The 16,992-nt window shown below is 55.6% G+C and overlaps 5 protein-coding genes across 5 annotated transcripts; 2 read left to right on the top strand and 3 right to left on the bottom strand.

Annotated features, from left to right (window-relative positions):
* Positions 1–207: 207 nt before the first annotated feature.
* CDEST_05473 (Putative helicase, P-loop containing nucleoside triphosphate hydrolase) lies at positions 208–3,700 on the bottom strand. Its single transcript, XM_062921632.1, has one exon. The coding sequence runs from the start codon at positions 2,686–2,688 to the stop codon at positions 409–411; it is 2,280 nt and encodes a 759-aa protein (XP_062777683.1). The 5' UTR covers positions 2,689–3,700; the 3' UTR covers positions 208–408.
* An 825-nt stretch (positions 3,701–4,525) lies between these two features.
* On the top strand, positions 4,526–5,998 carry CDEST_05472 (Putative Zinc finger, RING-type, E3 ubiquitin ligase RBR family, TRIAD; the record flags this gene model as incomplete). The annotated part of the gene is made up of 3 exons (XM_062921631.1): positions 4,526–5,455; positions 5,506–5,623; positions 5,679–5,998. The coding sequence occupies 3 exons, from the start codon at positions 4,526–4,528 to the stop codon at positions 5,996–5,998; spliced, it is 1,368 nt and encodes a 455-aa protein (XP_062777682.1).
* Positions 5,999–6,498: 500 nt separating this feature from the next.
* CDEST_05471 (Putative ribosomal protein uS5 domain 2-type superfamily) lies at positions 6,499–8,844 on the bottom strand. Its single transcript, XM_062921630.1, has 2 exons — positions 8,132–8,844; positions 6,499–7,897 (listed from the first exon to the last, which is right to left on the bottom strand). The coding sequence occupies exons 1-2, from the start codon at positions 8,410–8,412 to the stop codon at positions 6,823–6,825; spliced, it is 1,356 nt and encodes a 451-aa protein (XP_062777681.1). The 5' UTR covers positions 8,413–8,844; the 3' UTR covers positions 6,499–6,822.
* A 55-nt stretch (positions 8,845–8,899) lies between these two features.
* On the top strand, positions 8,900–10,633 carry CDEST_05470 (Putative ribose 5-phosphate isomerase, type A, nagB/RpiA transferase). The gene is made up of 2 exons (XM_062921629.1): positions 8,900–9,556; positions 9,633–10,633. The coding sequence occupies exons 1-2, from the start codon at positions 8,977–8,979 to the stop codon at positions 10,091–10,093; spliced, it is 1,041 nt and encodes a 346-aa protein (XP_062777680.1). The 5' UTR covers positions 8,900–8,976; the 3' UTR covers positions 10,094–10,633.
* Position 10,634: 1 nt separating this feature from the next.
* Positions 10,635–15,294, bottom strand: CDEST_05469 (Putative tetratricopeptide-like helical domain superfamily, pentacotripeptide-repeat region of PRORP). The gene is made up of 2 exons (XM_062921628.1): positions 15,111–15,294; positions 10,635–14,826 (listed from the first exon to the last, which is right to left on the bottom strand). The coding sequence occupies exon 2, from the start codon at positions 14,797–14,799 to the stop codon at positions 11,296–11,298; it is 3,504 nt and encodes a 1,167-aa protein (XP_062777679.1). The 5' UTR covers positions 14,800–14,826; positions 15,111–15,294; the 3' UTR covers positions 10,635–11,295.
* Between the last annotated feature and the right edge of the window lie 1,698 nt (positions 15,295–16,992).

Here is a 16,992-nt window from a genome sequence, read left to right as displayed (position 1 = left end):
CGAACTCGGGGCTATGCCTTTCCATTTCACGGTTCAGTACCGTGATTGAGAGGGCATCATGTTGGCCACTACACCATATCGGATTGGATTGATGACTGTCACGAGCCCTAAGTGAAATATCTGCGTGTGGATGTCAGTGGAGTTGACTTGTTTTGCGCACAGACGGCTAGCTGCTCTGATTCTGGAGAAAGACCTCTCTCTCACCCCACTTGCTCTATCATCGTCCCCCTCTTAAGCAACTACCCCATAGGTTGATCTCGCGAGATAGAACTTTGCATGAAAGAAAGAAAGTACCCGATTCGGGATATGACTATATGTAAACGCTATGAGTTTGACCGTTTTTATCTATTATCCGTACCCAGTCCACGACATAAGAAAAAGTGAGAAAGAGACTTCCCTTTCTCCCAATCAACCCAGGTTGAATTCGCTGGCTGCGTTCATCACAGACCTCATCTTCTGCTTCATCTTTCTCTCCATCTCGCTCGGCTCAGCTCCGTTGGTATCAATGTCCTCCATGGCGTTGCCCGAGGGCCTGTTGTCGCCTCTCCTGCCGGCCGCCTTCTTCTTCATGGCCGTCTTCTTGCTGTCGTGGCCACCGCGACCAATGCCCGACGGCGCCTCGCGCAGTCCATACGCCTTGGCCATGTGACCCAGATGCAGCTCGTTGATGTCAAAGTAGACGCGTTCCTCCTTGATGTGGGTCGCGTACGCCCTGATGTGCGAGCGGAAGGCCTTGCGCGCCTCGTCGAGGAGCTTGGTGGACGATGGCAGGAGAAGGCGTTGTTCCAGATGAAGCTGGAGGTTCTCGGCGCGGGTGCTGAAGCCCCTATCGGCCGCGGGCTGGGGCTTTGCGTCCGTCTCAACGGGGAATTCCATGCCCGTCGTGAGGCCCTTGTGAAGCACGGTGTCGTAGAGCTCAGGTTTGGGAGGGGAGGCGTTCTTGGCTTTGAGGAGGTCGATGTAGCCTTCTTCACAGCCAGGCATGAGGAACAGGATGGCCTTACCGGGCCGGCCAGCACGTGCCGTACGACCGATGCGGTGGACGTGGTCTGCTGCGCTGAAGGCGGGGTCGTACTCGACGACCAACTCCACGGAGGGCACATCGAGACCACGCGACGCGATATCTGTCGTGATGAGGACCGTCGGGTCCGTACATTTGCTGTATGAGGCCAGTGTCGCTGTACGCACAGGTTGGGGAAGAGAACCGTGCAGTCTGTGTAGGACGATGTTGGTGTTGGCGGCTGAGGTGATGTATGCTGACGGAGCCACGGTGTTCGCGGTCGGTGACGGGTTGTCGGTCGGCTTCTCATCCTTGCCCGGCGGTTGACGCAGGAGGTCGAAGTGGTAGTCGACGGAATCGGCACAGGACAAAAAGATGATGGCCTTCATCACGGAGCCCTTGCGCGAAAATGTTGATTTCAGCAGCGCGATGAGCGTGACCAGTCGCAGCTTGGCGGGTACGATCAAGTAGTTCTGCTTCAGCTGCGCCGGTGCTTCGAACTTGATCTCCTCTCCGTCGACCTGTTCCTCCTCCGACGTCGTTATGTGGACGGCGTCCTCCAGACTGATCTCACCGAGCTTCTGGACGTTCATCTTCATGGTTGCTGAGCAGAGAACGGTGACGCGGCGCTGGGGGAGATTGGCGAGCGAGACGCCATTGGCCGTCGACTTTGCCAGGGGGCCCTCGCGGATCTTGCTGACGATGGTCCGCAGCTCAGCCTCGAACCCCATCTCCATCAGGCGATCGCCTTCGTCGAGCACCAGCCACCTCACCGTACCGACATCGAGAGTCTTGGTGTGCTGAAGATGATCGCTGAGGCGACCGGGTGTCGCGATGAGAATGTTGACACCTTTCCGCAGACGGCTCTTCTCGGAATGCTTGCTTTCACCACCAATGACCGTCGTGCTGACCAAGTACGGCGGAAGCACCTTGGCGAGGACAAGCTCGATCTGTCGGCAAAGTTCGCGGGTTGGCGCCATAACGATGGCGAACAGGCCCGAGTCTCTCTTGATCTGGCCCTCGACCGAGAGAATCCGCTGGATGATGGGGAGAAGGTAAGCGAGGGTCTTTCCGGAACCCGTCTGGGCCTGCACGAAGGCGTCGCTATCTTCGGTGATGAGTTGAGGAATGACCTTGGCCTGGATGGCCGTCGGCGCCTTGAGCTGGATCTTGCCGGACAGCGTCAGGGCCAGTCGTCTTGAGATTCCGAGGGCGTGGAAGCTAGCAGCTTCATCCGAAAGCGGCGCGTTTGAGGGTTCAGCCACCTTTTCCTCAACCTTCTCGGCACCGGGCTCATCGAATATCGTCTTGGGCGTCGGGTTGTAAGAAAAGAGTTTGGAGGTGACCGGGCCGTCTCTTGGTCTGCCGCTGGAGATGCTGCCAGGCGGCAGCTTGCCTGTGCGGTAGGCGTTCGCCTGGGGGTGCTCTGCTCTCGGCCGCTTGGCCGGGCGCTCATACGAGGCGTCATCGTCTCCGGGGCGGTCGTCTCTCTGAGGTTTTCTGGATCCGGGTGTGTATCTTTGCGGCAGCGGGGCATCTTCAGAGGGGGACGAAGGTCCCTTCTCGCTCTTGTTCGCGATCCTCTGCGCCTTGTTCCTCTCGCGCCATCGTCCGCCCTGGATCTTGACGTGGGGCTTGACAGGGCCGCTGCCCATGTCAAAATTGAGAATCATGCCATCGTCCGCCATTTTGTCGATGAGTTTTCCTGCTGTTTGGTCGCAAGACTAGCAAGACTGAGCGCTGGGATCGCTCATGTCCATTGGAAATTTTCAGACAGGTAGAGTCTTATCGTCATCGGCGTTTAGATAAGCCCCACGGCAGAACTCACCAATCGTGCATCTCATCATGCGCTTGACCCTTTTGGGCCCCAGCTAACAGGCTGAGTCATCGGCGAAAATCACCCTTTTCTTCGCCAACTTCAATCATCAATTACTGTCTGCTGTAATACCCTGATAAATACCATGAAATGGTTTACCGGTCCTTTTCTCTACCGTATTTATTGTATTTTATTAGATGTTGGGCGCCAGTCTAGTTGTAAGGTTTCATCAAAATCCTGATTAGTGGCGAGAGTGGATTGCTTGGCCCAGAAGTCGCTAGTGGAAGAAAGCGATGTGGACGAAGTGACGATGATGGCCGACGTCCACGTACATTCTGTAAGTAGCACGGGAATCAACTGTGATTTCCTGCTGTCAAGATCCTATAGCTACCGAGAACAAAGGCCACTCCAGAGATTGTTAATCGAGTCAGGCTTGGGCTTGAAGTTGCCGAGACTGTTATACTCACCAGAGCTCATGTCGCGCCTTGAGTTGGCGGCGTCCCGGAACTTGCCGCGGCTGAAGCCGGCGCCCAGGAGGGTGCTGAAACGGTCATGAAGGCATTTTTCGGGTCGTCGACGATGCTGTAGACGGCTAAACCGACCTCGGCACCGACTTCGATCGGCCAGAGCAGGGTGCGCACGCCGGTCGCGATGGCACCGCCAGTGGGGCCGATGAAGGGGATGAAGAAGAGAAAGATCAGATTTCACGAAATAATTGGGTTGAACTCTGTGCTCATCATGCGGCCATGAAAGGCATCTATTCTTCCTCCCTTTCCCCAGCCCGGCTGAGTGTTATTAGCGGCGGCGAACTCGAGCTGCAGTGATTTGAAGTCCCCTGCAGTAAGCTTGGTGGTTTTGATACCAAGAAACGTCACATAGGAACGCAGGTGAGCTATAATGCTCTAAGCTGTATCTCTGTAGGTAATAACATTAGAAGTGATAGAGTTGAGTATGTGGTGAAACATCTACACAGTAGAGCTGCCCCTTTAGCTTAGGCTATTTTTGACACAGATTGCCAGTGTATGTGTGAACCCTCTTATTTACTATCTGAACTAAGGTAGCTTCTAAAGAGTGGAAGTTTTTGAAAGTAGAGGCGGAGCGTTGATAAGCCATCTGCAACAAACGAGGACGTTGTAAAAAGTAGAGACTGTAGAGTAGGATGCTGCTGTTATCATACAATATCAACTAGCCTGTTAGACGGCTAGATCTTTTATAATTGTTGTTGTAACTGATTAAATGTATGTACATCTAGAACATCAAGATAGCTGTTTTCCTATAGTACGACAGGCTTAAAAATAGAGGATGGGAGGGTGGATGGATGGACGGCTGGGTAAGTAACTGCTGTCATGATATTTCTTTAATGCGGAAGGTCGAATTTTCAGAGATTGTTATGTGAGGGGGGATCAATTCTTCAGATTAGATTCCGAAGTTCCTTCCCTACGTTTTCACACCCAGATAGCCCTTGTCCTTACTTCCTCTGCCCTATACCTCACCCGGGAAAACACGCTTCACAATCTCCAAAACGAAGTAAAAACCCAGCAACTGCTGCATTCCATTCCGTTGAGATTCTTTCTCGAGTGACGCGATCCTCCCATACCAGATCATCAATCATTCATGGGAATTGAATTTCATCGTGGTTTGTTGATACTTTCCATTCCTTTTTTTTTTCTTTCTTTTTTTAAGGAGCAGTATCGGACTCTTCAACTCCAATGAACACGATCCATCAGTTTGGGGCGCTCGTGAGGTTTTTGTTCCGCTTCGCTAACCTTAGCTTCCAGGCCAAGATGTTCTGTCACGGCGTGGACGACGGGACCCTGCAGCCAATCCTCCAGATGCAGCACGAGGATCTCGAGGAATTCCAAAGGATGAGCAAGGGAAAGCACCGAGAAAACGAACCGCCCGACTTTGAGCTTGCCAAAGACTGCTATAAGTCGGAGCTGGCATCCCAAGCCCAGCTCGTCGCGGACAGATGTATGTCTAAGAGCATCGCACGAGCCATCCAGACCGACAGTGAAGTCATCAGTGCTCTCGTAGCGCAAGAGAAGCAGGCGCAGAGAGACAGAGAAGCGGCTCTAGGTGTAAGCCGTGGGGGAGTCGTCGGCGAGGATGGCACGAACGATGTAGAGGTTGTTGTAGGAGAGACGCCCTGCCTGGATGATGAGCTCTTGGGAAAGCTCAAGACATTCAACGAATCTGCAGGAAGCACTGCCGATGAAGAACGCGACGAAGACGACACACTGATGCAACCAGAGTCATCCTCGTGGGCCGATTCACGAGCGCATTCCAACCAGGCCACAAGCGATGGCGAGAGAAAGCGAAGAGAGTGTATTTGCTGCTTGAACCAGCATGACTTTACTGACGTTGCATGCTGTCCGTGCGGCCACGAGTACTGCCGTACCTGCCTTGAGGCACTCGTCGAGATGTCTCTTACCGACGAGTCTCTATTCCCGCCCAGATGCTGCAGCAAATCGATCCCGATTGAGGACAACCGAACCTTCCTCCCATCGAAACTGATTGGGCAGTTTCGGGCCAAGGCGCTGGAGTTCTTGACGCCCGACAGAACATACTGTCATCTGGCGACCTGTTCAACCTTGTCCCCAAAGAGTTCATCAGGGACGACATCGCCACCTGCCCCAAGTGTTATTCGAGAACCTGCACTATTTGCAAGGGCGCCAAGCACGAGAACCAGAACTGTGGGCAGGACACGGCTACCCAAAGCCTGCTCCAACTCGCCAACAAGAACGGCTGGCAGCGATGCTATGGTTGTCGCCGATTCGTAGAGCTGGTCACCGGTTGCTACCACATGAGTAAGTCTATCCATCATGTTCTCCTGGGTACACAAGCTCACACACCTCGGGCTAGCTTGTCGCTGCGGAGCTCAGTTTTGCTACCTTTGCGGTAAAAAATGGAAAACCTGCAAATGTGCCCATTGGAACAAGGAGAGGCTCTTCGCTCGCGCCAACGTCATCGTGAACCGCGACGCAAACATTCCAGTGCTGCAACCCCAGCAATTGGCCCGGCGGATGGAGAGGGAGGTGCAAAACCTCCTTACTGGGCCAAGCGCTCAGCCCCGGGCGAGTGCGAGGAGTGCCACGACTACATGCCCCGTTTCATCTTGGAATGCGTGCAATGTCGAATTCGAGCTTGTCAAAGGTGCAGGCACAATCGACTTGCGTAACTAACGCTATGTGAAAAGCAGGTTGAGTGGGCGAATTATCTGGCTTACAGAGAGAAAGGATCGGGTGACATGATGGACGATCAGAACTATCAAGAACACGCAAGTTTGCCATAGAATAATATATGGCATAATACTGCGTAGATGCTGTAAGAAGATCAACCGTTCAACAGTCAATGAATGAAGAATTGTAGAACACCACGCTGGACTGCCGGCACCGAAATATGTCACAGAGTGCGCAGTTTTGAATCGCGTTAGTGGTTTGCTTGCGCTGATTGATGATGCGTATTGCTTGGCCCAAACTAAGCCCATGGAGTTTGGTTCCATTTTATCATTTTACTTGCTTATTAAAAAAAAAAAAGTGCCAAAATGTCAAGCACAGAGATATCAAAAAAAACAAAAGATTATGCGGCCAGTGTGGATTGAACACACGACCTTCAGATTAAGTGATTGAAGTTGACTTCAGTCTGACGCTCTCCCAACTGAGCTATGTCCGCCGCATTGATTGTTAATAACAAGCTCAGGTTAGCGCACTATGGATGATCCACAGGCGCTGACTTGTCCCTGCCGACCCATAGAATTAACTACCTGCGATTGACAACTCCATACAAATGTAAAGCATATGCGTATCTCAAATCAGTGCTCTCCTTGCTTACTCTAACAAATCCGTTTGTATATCTGATGTTGCCATTGCTTGATCTTGTCCCACATATACTAATATCCGATCTTTGTGTGCTGTATATGTATATATATATATATATATATATGTAGAGAGAGTGAAAGAGAGGCAAGGCGCTCGCATCGCTTTTTGGGCTCGGACTCTCAACACCATTAAGACAACCACCCGGCATATGTGTCGAGCGACTCCCTCTTCGCACCCTCCATCTCACCCATGACGCCCAACAGTCGCACCCGTCCGCCCTTCTCCTTGCTCCACCCATCCAGGAACTCCTCGACCCTCTTCCTGGTCGCATCATCATCGCGCATCACCAGTGCAAGCGCATCGAAACCGCCGGCGCCAGGCACCACGCCGCCCAACACGCCATCGACTGCCCCCAGCGCGTCCAGAAGCTCGGTCTGGGACTCGGGCTCGATCGGCACGCCGCTGCCGTCGCCCATCGCCCGAATCAGCTTCCTGACGTCCCCGACGGCCGCGCCGACGCTCTCGACCTCACCGTCCTTCAGCACCTTCGCGAGACCCTCGTTCTTTGCCTGCAGCTCATCCCACAACGTCTTGGACACCTCCGGGTGGCTCTTCCTCCACTCCAAGACCTTCTTCACCATCCCCACAGTCTGACTTCCGCAGTCTACGTCGCACATCCGCAGACAAACGCCCTTGGGCAGGCTCACACCCGTCTTGTCGACCTCGACATCCCACGCGAGGACCTCGTCGACCTTCCTCACCAGCGCGTCGGCGAAGCCCGGCGTCCCGGGGGCAGCGAGGTCCGAGAGCAACGACGGCGAGAAGCGGCGGTACCTGCAGCTGCCGAACACGGCGGCGGCGACGTCGAAACCGGAGCCGACCTTCCCCTGGGCAGCGCAGTGCGCCGCCTGCGCGAGGTTGTGCAGCGTGTGCTTGCCCGCCTCCGTGTCGAGGTCGAATAGCGCGGGCGGTAGGTGGTGAGTTAGTAGGGCCGCAGTCAGGGAGGTCACGAGCGCGGCGGACGAGCCGAGGCCGGTCTTGTGCGCCTCGCCGATCGTATGGGGGTACCGCGCGAAGCGAGAGTCCTTGCCGGCAGTGGAGGTAGCACCGGCGGGCAACGAGTAGTAGTCGTTGTCGGCGAGGACAATGAGGCGGGTGGAGGTGAGAGAGTGGTTGGGGCGTTGCTGATTGACGCGGGCGATGTAGGTGAGAGCGTAGCTGAGAGTTGTCTCGACGAAGGGGTTGCGGTTGATCTTGGAGCCGCTATGAGGGGCGTGAGTGAGTGAGCCAGCGTGAAATGAGGGTCATGTAAGGTGTTGCGAGATATGAGAGATGCCCATCACGGATGAAGACAGGGAAATTTCAACGCGACGCCTCTCATGCAAGAAGTTGACGGACGACTAGAGAACAATCCTTCATCAAGTCACCCACCAAGTCCTGTATCTCCTGTACCTGGCTCAAAGCATCCTCACATCAGAACAGAAAACATAGACTTACACCTGCAGCTGGGTGACGGTGATACCGCCGTCCTCGGGGGCGAGATGGAAGCCGTATCGCCACACGGCATCGAGGAACTGCGGGCTCTCGACGACGATCTCGGTCAGGTGCACGCCGGGCATGGTGTGGATCTCGGCGGCGACGACGTTGATGCGGGCGCTGAGCCCGAAGACGAGGCCCGTGTAGGCGCGGTCCAGCACGAGGTAGCCGCCGGCGAGGAGCACCTTGCCCGGGGCCGAGACGGCCGTCGTGGTGGGGTTTGAGGTCATTGAGGCCGTCATCCTGTAGTTTCTGTGCTGCTGCGGCGTTCCCTTTTCCTTCTCTTCCCTTTGGTTCCTTGGCCTATTCTGCGTTCTCTGCGGGGTCCTTTGCGGGGTCGCCGAACCGTTTGGCTATTATTCTCTGCCGTATTGCGGGTTTCAGTACACTTGCTGCAAGTTTCTCGCCAATTGAAACCGGGCTTGACGTTCCCGAAAGGATTCGGTGCTGCTCTTAATATGGTAGTAGGCCGGCCGACAAGATGCGGCGGGGGGCGGGGCGGGTGTGATGACGCAACGTGAAGAGAAGGTGAGGCATGGATCCTTGAAAGTTTGACATGCGAAAGCGCATCGTGGGAGGGGAGAGACGAGGCGAGCGGACAGTGCAGTGCCAACTGTATGGGGACTGTGTGGGACCAGCCAGCTCCGGGCCCCACGGGTTTGACGTAGGTAGGTAGGGTCCCTGAGTCGGGAAGGGGAAGGCTCAAGAGAGACGCTGTCGCTTTTTTATGGCTCACATTCCACTATAACACCACCGCCCTCATCTCCAGACGGACACCCTAAAGATCGTCTTCGCCTTCGCCTCTCATGCTTTGGACCTGCGGCAATACAAGTCTCAGAGCCTTACGATCAACAATCTTATCTCTCCGGTCTTCATCGTCCTCCTCCTCCTCCTCCACCGCACGGGTCCCGTCGCTCACCTCGGACATCCTCTTCAGCAGAACCACTACAACCCCGCCTACCGTCCACGCCCGCACCATGTCCGCCGCAGCAGCCTCCCTCGTCGAGTCGGCCAAGAAGGCCGCCGCCTACCGTGCCGTCGACGAGCACCTCGCCCCCTCGGCGCGCTTCGTCGGCATCGGCTCCGGCAGCACCGTCGTCTACGTCGTCGACGCCATCGCCGCAAAGGGCCCCGCCTTCCACGCCGCCATGACCTTCCTGCCCACCGGCAGCCAGTCCAAGGGCCTCATCCGCGCCGCCGGTCTGCGCCTGTGCAACCTCGACGAGCGGCCCTTGGGCCCCGACGGCAAGCTCGTCCCCATTGACGTCGCCTTTGACGGCGCCGACGAGGTCGACGCCGGCCTCAACTGCATCAAGGGCGGCGGCGCCTGCCTCTTCCAGGAGAAGCTCGTCGCCATTGCCGCCAAGAAGTTTGTCGTCGTCGCCGGTAAGTCATGACTCATTTCTCTTGCATGAGTCCGAGAGTGAGTGAGATGAGCTGACTGTCCCCCGCGCAATAACAGATTACCGTAAGCTATCCTCGAGACTGCTCACCAACTGGAAGGCCATCCCCATCGAGGTCCTCCCCATGTCCGCCCCGGACGTGCTCGACAGGCTGACGGCGCTCGGCTCCGTCAAGCCCCTCGTGCGGCCCGGCGCTCCTGGTAAGGCTGGTGAGGTTGTCACCGACAACGGCATGTGGCTCATTGACGCACCTTTCCCGAAGCTGCTGCTGCCCCAGGACCTGGCTGGCGCCGACCCCTCGTCCCGCCAGCTCGGGCGCGATGCCGCCGGCGCCTGGGAGGTCTCGGCTCTCGCCCGTGAGCTGCTGATGATTCCCGGCATCGTCGAGATTGGCATCTTCCACGGCCTCGACGGCCTGCAGGCCGCCCGCGCAGGCAAGGAGGGCCTGGCCCAGAAGCCTGTCGCCGCCTACTTTGGCATGGAGGACGGCAGCGTCAAGGTTGCGGCTGCGAGCTCATAGACTCGGTTGCCGAGGCCAGGGCAGGGGCCGGGCGTTCTTGTGGTTTTGGAGCGGATTTGATTTTTTTGGGGAATAATGAAAAGTTGCCATGCTTTGGATCAAATGACATCGACACCATGGGGTTTTTGGTTGAGCGCCTTGGTGCCAGTATCTCTTACATGTTGGCACGATTGAAGTAGGTCACCGAGCAATGATGAGACTCAACCGTTTCGACATCATCTTCACCAATGACCATTGACCTCGGCAACTCGCTCACTGACCACAATGATTGAGGACTGGCTCAATGAGATGCAAGCGGGTCATTTCATCAAGCAACTATTGCTCGTTTGTTGGGCGGACGTTACTAGTCGTGGTTGATTGACATCTAGATTGCCTGCATGAGCAGGAAACGCAACGACCACTTTATTGCTCTAGCCAGACAATGCTTGACCCTACCTTCGGCAAGATTGTCGGTACATTCGGTGATCCCAATAATGACTTGCACACAAATTCATCACATGCCCCCCCCACCAGGGCAAGAGATCATGAAGATTCATGGCAAGCGTCTTGAACAGTCGACAAGTCTGGTTATTTGATGTTGCCGTTAATATACATACAGCTGGATCACATGCCCTCATGACATGCCGTCGTAAACCGACCCCCAGAAATACCCCTTTACCATCCTGTCCATAATCCTTCTATGCTGCATTCACTCTTCTATCCGGCACCCTCTTTTTTATATATATGCTGGAGTGGGGTTTGTGGTCTATGAATTAGGCCATCATCGCTCGCATGCCAATAGAACTGAACAAAAAACGAAAAAACCTATCGGGGAAAAAGGGCCCTCCTCCTGATGATTAAGATGATCCTTCACCTTGATTGATTCTTTTACTTCCTTTGAACGCCGTACCGCCCAGGGCATCCGGGAAAGCTGAATCCGTCGACCTCCAGTTTCAAGATCCCGAAACCCCCCAAAACAATGACAATAGGAAAAATTTGTTTCCGGCGCACTGCCGTAAATCAAACAAGGCCGCCCATCCTTGGCCAGACACCCCAAGACCCTCAGTCCATCGACCTCAAAACACAACGGGGTATCAAGCAACACGGTAGATGAGGGCAATTACAAAGGAAATATGGGAACCCGAAAGGAACATGCAGAGCGGCAGCTCGATGCGCGTTTCAAAGGAATTGGCGAAGCCGGACGGGACGAAGTGGACGAGTACTTAGTTGTGCGCAACAACTTCATCGCCACCGCCACCGCCCAAAAGCTCCAGCACCTTGTTGACAACAGCGCTGGGGTATCCGCGGCAAAGCATCTCACCAACAACACCCTTGGCCTTCTCACGCTCCTCTACGGCGAGGTATGCACGGGTCATGGCCTCGTATGTGCTGGGCTCACGCTTCTCGTGACCAACCGAGTCGTAGATAGCTTGCGCCTTCTCAATTTTCTTCTCCGCAGCCCATCCATGGATCAGAGTGTTGGCGATGTATGGTGTCATCTCAACGCCCCGACGACGCATCTGCGCCAGGATGGCCTCGGTGTCAGCGACTTTGTGATTGGCGACCATGGCCTCGAAGAGTGCCTGGAACAGGCTGGCGTTGGCCGTGACAGATCGGTCCGACATGACAGAATCGAACACTTTGCGGGCGCCCTCCATATCGTGGAGGTTGCAGCCACGAGCGTGGACAAGAGCAGCAAAGTGAATGGCTTCAGGCTTCTGACCAGAGGCACGGATAGCCTCCAGAACCTTCTCGGCCGCGGCCATGTCGATGGGCTCGAGAGTGGCGTGGGTGTCGACAAGAAGCTTGTACGTGTGTGCAGTGGGAGTGATGCCCTTGGACTTCATGCGCTCGTAATAGGCAAGGACCTTGGACTTGTCGCGCTTGGTGGTCAAAAAGAATTGCATCATGCTGTTGTACGGGGCGGGGCGAGCCTTGTAGTTGGGCATGGCCTCCATCTCGTCAAACAGCTCCTCAGCAAACTTCTCATCACTCACCCGGCAGAGAGCGTTGACAATGGTGCCATAAGTGACAGACGTGGGCTTAATGCCCAGGGCGCGCATCTCGGCGAAGTAGAACAGGCAGTCGTCGATGCGGCGAGCCTTGCCAAGCTTGCCAATTAGGGCATTGTACAAAAAGGAGCTGGCTTCGACGCCCTCAGCCTTGGCCCGATGGAAGATCTTGACGGCCTCGGAGGCCTCGTCAAATGTCTTGGCCGACTCTTTGAGGGTGGTGATGTACAGACCGAAGGTGTTGGCGGAAGGGGCGGCGCCCATGGCAAGAAGTTCCTGGTGGTACTGCTCGGCCATCTGGCGGTAACCCATGGTGAGACACGCGCCAACCATGGCATCCAGGATGGAAGACCAGCCGTAGCGGACGACGGCATACTGGGGAAGCAGGGGCACGTCGGTACGGGCCATAGAGAGGATGTCGTTGCAAAGCTCCATCTTGCCGTCGCGAGAGGCGGCGGAGATCAGCTTGGCGTAGGTAATGTAGCGGGGGTGGCGACCGGCACGGCGCATGTTGCGGAAGCGAGCCAGGGCATCGTGAAGCTTAGGGCCCTTGCGACCGTGGGAGCCCTCAAGCTCGTCGGAAATGAGCGAGGAACCCTTGAAGTCGGTGTTGTGTGCGTACGGATCGAATGAGTCCTCAAAGCTCGAGACAGTGGCGGTGGCGGCGAAGGGAGACGCGGACATGGCTTGTTGAGAAGCCATCTCACGAGGGTCGACGATGCCGCGGCTACTCATGAACTGGTGCACGAAGTCGGTGCCCTCTTCAATTTCATCCGCACTATCAGGGTTGGCGGCCCGGATCCTCTGGAACATGAGTTCAGACTCGGCCAACCCCTCGGCAACCTGGCCCGAGCCAATCATGGCAATGGCGTACATGGCAGTAGGCTCGATGAGGGCGGGAGTAACGGGCGTCTCAGGAGCGCAGAGAACATGCCAGTAACGAGCCGCCGAAATCACGTCGCCCTGGCGGACGCTCAGAGCCAGCAGCGCCATAGCAGGAGTAGCGATCTTGGAGAAGTTGATGGGCAAGTTGGCGAAGGCAGCGGCGGCCGTGTGCTTGTCACCCTGGTCAGCAGCGCGAGCTGCTAGGTTACCCATGGGATCCGCTCTGTTCTCGGCCTCGACGACTTGAGCCCAACGAAGTGCCTGGTTGAAGATGCCACGGTCGGTGAAAGCCTTGACCATACCGGAGCTGACAATGGCGTCCTTGATGTCACCGGCGCGAACTCCGTACTCCTTGATGATCTTTTCGTAGAACTTCATGGCGCCGTCGACCTTATCAGAGATGATGTAGGCGTGAATGACAGCGGCGTACACCTCGGCGTCCAATCGATCGTGAAGAGTAGTCTCGCCGTTGTCGTTAGCGACAGCAAGTTCCTTGTACTCATTGTAGCACTCGACAGCGCTGACCAGGTCGCCAGATGTCGCGAAGGCGGTGATCATACTGGGAAACATGGCGGCGAAGGGGGTAACACGGTTCAGCTCCATGTGCTCGTACAGACGCAGCATATCATTGACGCGTCCGGACTGAGCACAAGCGGAAATAAGCTGGTGGTAGGATTCGGCCGAATAAGCCGCTCGTTGAGTGAGGACTGACTTCTCGAACATGTCCATCGCAAGATCGAGTCTGTCATCCTCAGAAAGAATGGCATTCTCGAGCTCATGAGACGCAAACATGAACTTGCCAGGCTCGTCCATGCCACCGAACCGTACGAGCTTCTCCTGGAGGGTCTTCTTCAAAGAGGCAACCTCGAGAGAGCGGGCAGCGAGGAGGCCGACAAGAATGTTGTAGGTGTCGCTGTCCGGCACAATTTTACGGCGAAGCATGTCAGCGTACACATCCAAAGCCTTGGTAACGATCTCGTTCTTGGCAGTTGGCAGGTGGATAGCAGCCATCAACAAAGCGTTGTAGGCACTGGCGATGGGCTGCACGCCAGCAACGAGCATGGCCTCAAATACTGCCGGGATCTCGGCATAGCGGCCATCGGCGGAGAGCTTGTGTAGGTGATCGGCATAAACCTGAGATTGAGGGTCGAAGGGAGGGGTGGCAGTCCGGACTTCGCTGAAGGGTGACCGCGATCTGTCGATGGCCGGGGACTGGTACGAACGGGCCGCAGAGCCACCGCGGGAAACTGATCGAATAGAGTGCTCAGAGGCCTCTTCCAAAGTCTCCATGCGATTTCTGAACTCGATCTCCTTCTCCAAAGCAGCGTCGATCTGTGCGAGGGCGGCCTGGGCCTCTGGGGGGATAGCTGATGGCGTCTCTCCATCTTGTGCAGCTGCGTAGTCCTCGGCATCGTGGGTGTTGGCCTCGCCAACGAGGATGGAAGCAGGCGTGGGCTTCCACTCGATCTGCTGCTGGAACTGAAACTGCGTCCATTCCTTCTCAAGCTCCTCTTCCGAGGCCTGCTGACTCCGCAGCGCCTCGAAATAGGCGTCTAGACTTCCATGTTTGAGCTTTTCGTCGAGTTTCTCGGTGTGGTGCTGGGGGAGACCGGTGCTTGTCCTCTCAGCGGTGTGGAAGGCGGACTGAAGCTGGAGAGACTGAAGACGACCGAAACGGTTGGTGTTCCGGCGGGCAAATGAAGGCCGGTTCTGGGTGTTAAGGATGGGATGTGTGGCGGCAACGACGGACTGGGCGTAGCCGTGGGTGAAAGATTTCGCGAATCCTTGACGGATGAAATTCTGGTAGAGGGAGGAGTAGATGGTGGGCATTTAGAAGACGCGGCGGAAGGGGGAGTTCTAGATGGTGAGATTGTCAGTTGGCGTTTTTCTCTCTCGTGTCTAGATTGCTGCGTAGGCGGTGATCGACAAGATTTGCGCTCTGCTTCCCGCGCGGGTTCAGATGACAGATTTGGAGGTGAGTGGGCAGTTAGATAGGTTATTTGGGGTAAGTACGGATGTTGAGTCACGGTAGAAGTCATGGAAATGGAAAAGAAAAAAAAATCGGCGGCGAGTGGCGTCCGGTAAGATGCCTCATTAGGATAGAAATTGCATGTGTTAGGTGAATTGACAGTAAAACTTACTTGGGGAAATTGGTGAAGAGTCCGTTGCAGGTTCATTTGACAGCACCGTAGCCGCCAAACAAACGCGCGATCTGATTAGAAGGAGGGTATCTATTGGGGTGTTGAAAGGGAGAGAAAGGAAGGAGAAGAAGTGTGTGTAAAAGTGAAAGGGGGCCTCAGGTAGAAGTATTAGTCTGAGATGCCAGTATATTTTCTGTGGTGTGCCAGACAAACAAGTTGCAGGGTGTTCGACAGTAGGGAGGTGGGAGAGTAGGAGAACGATGGAGCGAAAAAGACGGCGGGCGGGACAGGGTTGAGACGGGACGGAGTCGATGAGGCGTACAGCCGGCTTGTCTTCCTTTGCTGCTGCTACTGCTACTTGCTTAGGTACTGTGTCTGTTCGGCCGCACCTTTGCAGTCCCGAGTTGCTAGCTACAGCATCGTCCCCGGGCCACGGCTCTAACGCGGTATCGCTCACCTTCTCTTCCCTCCTCTGGAAGGAATGGAGAATAGACCACGAGCGGGGGCGCACAGTACACTCAATGGGTACGCTAGGCTACCTGCGGACAGAAAGGCACAGAAGTGGCAGGGTCAGGCGGGGGGGAATCAGGGCGAGAGAAAGAGACTTGAGGGAGACTCACACGACTCCACGAGGGACTTGCGGGCCTTGACTTGAGTGGCACTTGCGACTTGTGACTTGCGACTTGCGACTTGAGCAACATTTCCCAGAAAAACGGCGCAGCCAGCATGGGCAAAACTGGGGAAGACTTTTTTTTCTTTCGCGTGGAATCGGAGCTGTCGCGCATTGACGGCCTCGGTGTTGGCCACTCAGGATGCGCGCTGGCAGGGGGAGCGGTGCGGGTACGTGAAAGCCAAGGGTGGATCCGGGAAGTCTAATTACTAACGCCGTTTGGTTCATTTTCCTCCCATTTGCTGCGCGGGTGGATTCGCCCTCGTCCTCGAATACCAGTTTGTAAATGACTCAGGCACCAAATCCCGAGGGGCGCTGGCGGTCCAAACAGGCTGCTCTGAGTGGCTCGCCGCCCTCTCTAGCCTCGTTTTGCTGTGGCTCACTACCCTGTCGTGTTTGGTATCAAAAAAAAAGCAATGCTTTGATTGGAATGGATCGTGACTCCTTGTCCATTTGGAGACTGTGAGAGGGAGAAGAGGAAGAAAAAATAAAGAGGTACGGAGTGACATGCAGACAAACACAGAGACAGAGAGACAGGTGGCCTCATCTGACAATGCCTCGCGATCCCGATTCCCGCCTTCATCTGTTATCAGATTGCGCCTCGACAACGGACCGGTGACGATTTTGGGCACCGGGGGCTCGAGTATGCGTGTCATCAACTGTTGCCTTTGCCCGCAGCCTTTGGAACTGCATGGACTAAGGGGATATGGTACCCTACTTTGTTCAACACTGTCGAGCTCCGTCAATCACAAGTACCGCTACGGATGCACCGCCCACACACACACGTCGTACCCTCGGCTTTCACGTTGACTCCCGTTGCGAGATGACGACTCCGTCTGCCGCCTAAGGACGCAAGACTGATCATCGCTACGGCAGATGCAGGACGGCTGCAGGCTTAGCTGCGTTGTAGCAAGTGCTGAGACGTCAATACCAAGAAAAAACACGGGGAAATTTGGGGAGCATCCAAGGGGCCGCCTTGCTCTTCCCGAGGGAACACGGGGGGGGCCTCCCAGGGGTCGGTTCGTTGATGGCTCACGATTCCAGAGGAGAGTCCAGATGGCTACCAATTCAGGCCGATGACTCTTCCATGCCCCTTGCGGCCCTCCCACCCCCTACCAGCGAGAAGAAACCGGCACCAATGTACTGGATTGCGTGGGGCCGGCTCAAGGCTGGAGACATCTTGTCAGAATCCATCTGCATCTCCAATCTTTT

The sequence above is a fragment of the Colletotrichum destructivum genome, chromosome 3, assembly GCF_034447905.1.
Source record: "Colletotrichum destructivum chromosome 3, complete sequence".
In the NCBI taxonomy this organism is placed as follows: Eukaryota; Fungi; Ascomycota; class Sordariomycetes; order Glomerellales; family Glomerellaceae; genus Colletotrichum; species Colletotrichum destructivum.
The sequence above is the reverse complement of the archived record's forward strand: the minus strand, read 5'-3'. Positions and strand labels throughout refer to the sequence as shown.